General features: G+C 37.2%; 1 protein-coding gene across 3 annotated transcripts in view; it reads left to right on the forward strand.

Annotated features, from left to right (window-relative positions):
• The window catches only part of LOC107755151 (interleukin-15 receptor subunit alpha), a 15,889-nt gene extending 11,706 nt beyond the window's left edge, over nt 1–4,183 (forward strand). For 2 of the 3 annotated variants that reach the window (XM_016571854.1, XM_016571855.1), the window contains 4 exons: nt 2,060–2,098; nt 2,980–3,018; nt 3,131–3,197; nt 3,279–4,183. In XM_016571854.1, the coding sequence (XP_016427340.1) occupies nt 2,060–2,098; nt 2,980–3,018; nt 3,131–3,197; nt 3,279–3,486 (353 nt within the window). In that variant the 3' untranslated portion in view covers nt 3,487–4,183. Of the gene's footprint in view, nt 1–2,059; nt 2,099–2,979; nt 3,019–3,130; nt 3,200–3,278 lie in introns of those variants that run through there. The other variant, XM_016571856.1, reaches the window with a different exon arrangement.
• Nucleotides 4,184–7,761: the final 3,578 nt, after the last annotated feature.

The following is a 7,761-nucleotide window of genomic DNA, read 5'->3' on the forward strand; positions in this document are numbered from 1 at the left end:
TAGAAATTTAGAAAAGTAATCAAAAAGTAATCAGTTACATTACTTTAATAAAGTAATTGAAAAAGTTACACTACTATTACATTTTAAATAGGGTAACTTGTAATCTGTAACCTATTACATTTCCAAAGTAACCTTCCCAACACTGGTGAATCTGCTATTCAGTATTTTTAACAATGAACTAAAAGTGTTCAAAGAGAATTCTTTTTTAGAATATTGCATGCTAATTTTCTATGTAGTTACATTCCAAATGTTCTCAAATAACTTTGATCTAATTCAGTGATGACTGTGGGGATTTGTGTGTAGAGGCCCTGACCACCTTGCGTTACCCGAAGAGTTTTTGTTTTATAAAGACCTCAGTGTTGAACTTGAATTTGAAACAAAGACAGGATGCATACCAGACTTTGACAAAATCTTCCTCTTATGTACAAAAAATGTCGGTGAATATCGTCACACCTCCATATCATGAAACTCACAATGTACATAACTAACATAACTACAAATCACATTGTACGAGAACCCACATCATGTTGTGTGCAGATCCTAGGAAGTAAAGGACAAGGTCACCCAAAGTTAATTTGTTACCTCTCATCGAGGGAATGCAAAATTAGTTATCAACAACAGAATGACCAAGCTGCCCTTTTTCATATAATGAAAGTCAATGTTGGCCACCGCTGTCAAGCAACAACTAATGAAAAACCTTTTGAAAAAAAATGAAAAACTCCAGAAACCTGGAAGAAGAGTTTTTGGACTACTTTTATGATGCTATTTTGTCAGCTTTAGTCATCTACTGTCATTGTATAGAAAAGTGCATTTTGCTAAATTTGTCCTTTAGTGTTATGCATCACATGGCTGTATTTACTTTGGGGTGAGCTGTACCTTTACACATGGGCGTAAATTTCATCTAATGGAGGACAATAAACAAAATGTATCACTGTGTTTGTTGTAGTGGGTGACTTTGACTTTGAGACTTTATTTCGAACGTAAAATAAATACAATAAAAACTAATAAACAAAACAAAAAACTATACAACACAATACAAAACAATTTGAACTTATACATGTCCGAAAAGGAGTAGGAAGAAGCATATTTTTATCCTACCCCTTCTCCACTCTGCATCGATAATAATAATCAATAATAACAATCGTCAAATTAACTTCATGATTCTATCATCTCAATCTTGTCTTAATACATTCTTTACACTTTTCTACATATGACTTACTATTAAACAAGCTACCAAACAAGCTAGGTAACATTATAAATGCTAAATACATCGGTTATCATTTTTTTTGTCATGACTAATTGATTAATGACTCAGCATCATCCGTATTAAAGAGAAAATATTCACTTCATCTGATGTTTAAAGTGAATAAAATAGCCTTGACAGCCTACTTACTGGAGTTCCACAGCTACTGAAGGACTTTTTTCTCCCACCGGACTGTGTGTGTATAGGCTTCTAAACTTAAAACGCATTTATTTATTTACTTATTTTTTCCTGTCCTGTTTACATTTGTATTATTTTCCTACTTACACATATTAAGTATATATCGTTATATTATTACACAGCGTGGTTTTAATTATATTTTTAAGGGGGGACAACCCTCAGAAAATCAACCCGATTTCCGCCTATACCTTCACAGGGTCACATCATAGGGTAACTTTTTTTTATATATATATAATTGAAACCATCATTTTAGAATTCATTTATTTACTTAAAGTCCACTCATAATGTTTGTGATATATTATTCAAATACATATCTGATGGCCATTTTTTTGTTTCTGACTTTTACAATAAATAGGTCTTTTTGCTGCTGCACCTTTATGAACTCCTTTATCTCAGGATATAACTCATGATATTGCATTTTCAGTGTTTACAGGTTAACAAGACTAAGACAAAGTCTATGGCAGTGTCAGTTAGCATATGTTGGCTTGCAATCCATGAACTAGAGAGTTGCTCGCCACTATTAACATCTTTCTGACAGATTTTCATTTATAATATTAAACTTATCTGGTGTCCTACTACTGCCCTCATTTTCCTTCTCCTGTTTTTTTTATTTATTAGGAGTCAATGCATCTGTGAGGACCTCAACTATTTCTGAAGGTAATTTCTTTGCTAGTAGTAATTCATAGAGACAATATTCTCTAACATCTTTCTTTATCAAAATTCTCTATCAATCATAAAATCAATTACATGGAATTTGAACCTGAATTTATTTGACTCTGTAGTGACTAACTGAAATTCAAGACCAGTAGAAACAGTAACACAGAATAAAGCCATGATTGCAAGCTTCCTAGGTTTCTGTCACTGCCTCGCAAGATGTAATAGGCTAATCCATCTTAAACAAATCAAAACTCTTATAATATTTGTATGCATATCTTTCATAGAATTTTATGGGGCTGTCAAGCTCCCAAAATGCTGAAAACCACCATAAAAGCAGCACTTTAAGTAGTACATATTCATGCACTGTAAGTCTCCCAAAGCCATATGAAAGCTTTTTCATGAGAGGCAGATGGAAATTCAAGTTATTCATTGAAAATCTTTCCCTCTGCTATAGCTATTTACACATGCACTTATTAAAACATGACAAAACATGATGGTTCTTGTATGTTCTTACATGTATACTACACTTTAGAGCAGTGGTCTCAAACTTAATTCCTGGAAGGCCACAGCTCTGCAGAGTTTAGCTCCAACCAGCTCCAAAGCTGTGGCCTTCCAGGAATTGAGTTTGAGACTAATGCTTTAGAGCTAAGATTTTGTAGAGTTATATGGAGGAGGAAAGATGTTCAGTGAATAACATCTTTCTGTGTGTTCCTCACACAAAGCTTCTCAGTGGCTACAGAAGACTTTGTTTTTGGAGCTCTAAAGCCTGGTCACTGTTTAAAAATACACTCTTTTAGGTTTGGAACAACATGAATGTGAAAAGTGATGACAGATTTTTCATTTTTGAACAAACTAACCTAATTAAAATCTCTTTCATTTAGGAAGAAATGCAGTGGCAGCCATTTCTAATGGTTATACATGTGAGTGCCATTTATTGCTGTTCATTTCTTGAAAAAAAAAAAAGTTTTTCTCCACTCTGTGCTCATTAATGTTTTTTTAACAAGTTCCTTTGTTTCTTTATTCAACATTTAGCAACAGTAGGTGGAGTTACAGGCATAATTCTCCTTTGCCTGGTGGCAGCAGTATTAATTTTCTTGTGGTATGTTTTAAATCTACTGTGGTTTGAAGTTTAGACTCTTTGTAGCCTCTTTTTTAATTGTTTTCACCTTCTAACCCACAGGTTAAGACGTAGAAATCATAGAAACCAGATTGTATATCACCCCAAACCAGATCCCTGCACTTCCTACATACCTTTACCAGTCTGTGCATCTGAACACAGTTCGGCTCAATCAAACAAAGCAGCTGAAAACTCCACAGAAGCCTCTGTCACTGACAAAAATCCAGGTGCGGACACTTGTGATGAGCTCCTCCCACAAACAGACTCCTGATAAGCCTTGTTCAGACTGTCAGTCCAAATCTAATTTTTGTGCATATCTGATTGGAATCTGATCATATTTAGCAAGTGTGAACAGGAAAAAGAAATCACATGAAATACCATTTTTGCAAATCTGTTTCAAGATACTTTAATTTGTGGCCTATTCAGATCACATTTCTGGAAATCTGATTCAAGACTCTTGATTGGATTTTGCCACGTTCTCATGCCATGTTTAATGTAAATACATCAGATATTGTTTGTAGAAAACACGCCAAATGTCTTTGCAAAAACAAGGTTGTGTTGTTTTGAAGTGCAAGTCGAGCAGAAATGTACTGCTCAATATACTGCTAGACTGCACACCTCTTTTAATTGAGACTGGTGGAGACAGTAACATGGAATAAAGCCACTGCCTCATAGGAGATGTAATAATCCAGTAATAATACATAATAATCCAGAACAGATAATATAGCTAATCCAGTAATAATACTGTAGGTAATAATCCAGAGCAATGGCAACAATGTCATGTTGTCTTACAACACAAAAGAGCATCACGGGACACACAAATCGAATCTGAACAGTTGGGATACACAGTGTGGACAGTCATTTAGATCAGAATCCAGTCAGATACACAAATACTTCACACTCCATGAAATACACCACCCTAAATGCACATATTTGATCAACATCCATCTACATGTACCTCATCTCACTTTCCAGTCTTTTAATGTTATCATAAAATTAATAAAGTTTTTATATTGTTTTTAATACATTGTCTTTTTATGTGTATTGTTCAATGACAAAACACACAAGGAACTTTTAGACCAGTGGTTCTCAGTGGTTTTTCTCAAGTAGTCAAGGTTTAGATGGCTAGTGTTAGCCCCTTCTGGTTGATGCTATTAACTACACTTCGTGGCTGCAAAAAGCATCTCTCTACACTGGTCATTCAATGGAAATAAGTTGTACGCAAACACACTTGTGACTGTACATTTTGTAATCAGTATTAAATTATTGTGCTTAATGATCAGGGTTTGGAAACAGACATTTTGATACCCTAGGCAAGATATCTTTTGTCAACCATCCATAACCCTAACCCTAACCCTAACAGTTCAACTTGAATTAAGCTTCTTATTTGGAAGCTTCTTGTTCAGATGATTTGTTCCACTTAAATATCAAATGCATCATGATTGCGCTTTATAATTTCAGGGGCTTTATCACATGCAGTAAGCGTCAAAAATAGATTGTGGTATGGCAAGTAATGTAATAGACAATCAAATAGTTTCACTTCAGCATTTTCATAGATATATGTGACCCTGGACCACAAAACCAGTCTTAAGTCATTAGGATAATAAGTAAAGATCATGTTCCATGAAGATATTTTGTAAATTTCCTACTGTAAATATATTAAAACTTAATTTTTGATTAGTAATATGCATTGCTCAGAACTTCATTTGGACAACTTTAAAGGCGATTTTCTCAATATTTTGATTTGTTTGCACAATAGTTGTATCTCGGCCAACTATTGTCCTATCCTAACATCCTAGCTTATTTATTCAGCTTTCATATCATGTATAAATCTCAATTTCGAGAATTTGACCCTTAAGACTGGTTTTGTGGTCCAGGGTCACATATTACAGTATGTGTGACATTCAAACAATTAACAATGGTTTGTCTCACTGTATAATCCACAGTTTTGAACACATTCATTCTGGTGTGATTAAACTCAATACCACTGAGCACAATGGCCCCTGTGATTGCTGCGTTGTATGTCGGGTCTTGTCCCTTCCAAAGGCATTGCATTGGGTTTCTCATTTCTGGTTTTCCTGTGTCTTGTTGTTCTGTTTTTGAGTTATTTGTATTTAATTTATTACTTTAATAAACTACTTTCGTTACAGTTCATGAGTACAGTTCAACTTCGCTATATTCATTTTTCACTGAAAGTGCAAGCTTGCATTTGAATGTGCACTTTTTGCACTTGATTAGCTGGTTCAGGTGTGAAAAATCAGGATTGGAGGAGTGGCCCTCCAGAAACAATTTTGGACACCCCTGTTCTAAAGCAGAGGTGGAATGCCCAGGGGTCAGAAAGTAAGGCCCTGTCCACACGAACGCAGTTATTTTTAAAACCGCAGCTTTTTCTATGCGGTTAGGCCATTCGTCCACATGCAAATGCAGCACCAGTTCACTGAAACCGAACATTTTTGAAAACGCCTGACAGGGTGAAGATTTTTAAAAACTCCGGTTGCAGTGTTGTCGTGTAGACAGCGAAACCGGAGTTTTTGGCTTGTGACGTCGGCACCTGCGCTGTTATCTCCGCCTACTGGAGACTTTTTCAGGCTTCTGATTGGCCAACATGGCTTTACGGTTGAGATTATATCGCCACCTGTTGGTTTGGCATGCTCTTGACAGTGATTCATAGCATGCGTTTGCGTTTTCATGTGGATGGAGATTTTTTTTAAAACGGAAGAAGGAAAAACTCCATTTATAAAAATACCCGTGTACGTGCGGACATGGCCTAAAAGTCCTGCCATATGTTTATTCCACTCATGAACTCAGCCAGCTGATTTCACAAATTAATTCTACCTCCTGGCTGAAAAATTGTGCTAATTAGCAAATCCAGGTGCTTGGGGAATACAATTCTGAGGAGGACTTTTACTTTCTGAACCTGGACTTTCCACCTAACATCCACATGAATGCCAGCACCCAGGGTTTCCCAGCAGCACATTGACCAGAGCATAACACTGCCTTCTTCTCATAGTGCATCCTTCTGCCATCTCCTCAGGTAAACAACGCACATGCACCCAGCCATCCACCTTATCTAAAACAAAACTTGATTCATCAGACCTAGCAACCTTCTTCAATTGCTCAATGCCCAGTTTTGACACTCACATGCCCTTTCTACTATAGGTACTTTTGACAGTGGACAGGGATCATCATGGGAACTCTGACCAATGACCGGTCTGTGGCTATGCAGCCCCATATGCAGCAAACTGTGATGAACATCAGACCATATTAAAGGCTATTGCAAAACTGAAATGTCTAGGCTACTAAATGTAGGCCTGGTTCCCTGAGAGGGCATGAGATGCTGCATAATGATGAATTGGAAACAGGTCATTGGCCACAGGGTCTGAAGCCCTATAGAATTACCCTAATTAATTGACTGATAATGCTAAAGTGATGCCCATAATGAACACAAAGCACATGCTTGGCACCACTGCATCAGATTTTCTTCAATGTTCATGAACCAATGCAGAAACAGAGAGTATAGCCAGCCAAGCAGTGATGTTCCTGCAAAAAATCCATTGGAGGGCAAAACATGCCAGGAGAAAGAGCAGCCAAAGCTACATTCATAAGCCCCAACACCCCCCGGCATGTTCTGGCACACCCAGGAAATACGTGTTGAAACAGACCCAGAATACACATCCACAAGTACATTTACAGTCACGCTCGAGGATCATTTCTCTGAGCTGTGCTGCCAAATTCTCTAAAGCCCTATTCGCACGGAATTAGTATTATCTGGGAACTTTGTGTGATTTTGAAATTACCCTCCCCCATCTGAATTTCGTGTGGTGCATTCGCACGGGATAAGCGAAGCCTGTGATTTCACTCGAATTTACTGACTTATCTCCCGGATACGATGTCAAGGCTTTGAGAGTCCCGTTCTATGGTCCGGTTATATGGATTAAAAAAAAGAAACTATATACGGTATACGACACGCCAAATGCTGGCCAAATCACAGAGATGCCGATTCGCACGGGACTAATATTATCACAGGACTTTGGTGTTCAGCGAAATATGGTTGGTCATTTGCGGGGGAATTTTTACTTTACAAATTACAGACATGGTCGATTCGCACTGGATTACGATCACAGACAACCTCCGCAATTATTACAAATGACTGGAGGTCACCAGGTAATACTAATCCCGTGCGAATAGGGCATAAGAGGTTTAATGCCAGTTGCTGAGATAATTCAGAATGCGAATGCCTCAAAGCCTTAAAGGCATCTGAGCTGCATCTATTCATTTTGTAAATTGCAAGGCATAGTCGATATAAAAAAACTGGATGACAAGTAATTTCTTACTGCTAAATTCTGAAAAAACAGAAGTGTTAATTATCGGAACAAAAACCTCCGCATGTAATAACCTAGAACACTGTCATAAACCCTATTCGCACGGGATTAGTATTATCTGGGGACCTTGTGTGATTTTGAAATTACCCCCCCACATCTGAATTTCGTGTGGTGCATTCGCACGGGATAAGCGAAGCCTGTGATTTTACTCGAATTTACTGACT

The sequence above is a fragment of the Sinocyclocheilus rhinocerous genome, unplaced genomic scaffold (genome assembly GCF_001515625.1).
Source record: "Sinocyclocheilus rhinocerous isolate Xijiao unplaced genomic scaffold, SAMN03320098_v1.1 scaffold952, whole genome shotgun sequence".
In the NCBI taxonomy this organism is placed as follows: Eukaryota; Metazoa; Chordata; class Actinopteri; order Cypriniformes; family Cyprinidae; genus Sinocyclocheilus; species Sinocyclocheilus rhinocerous.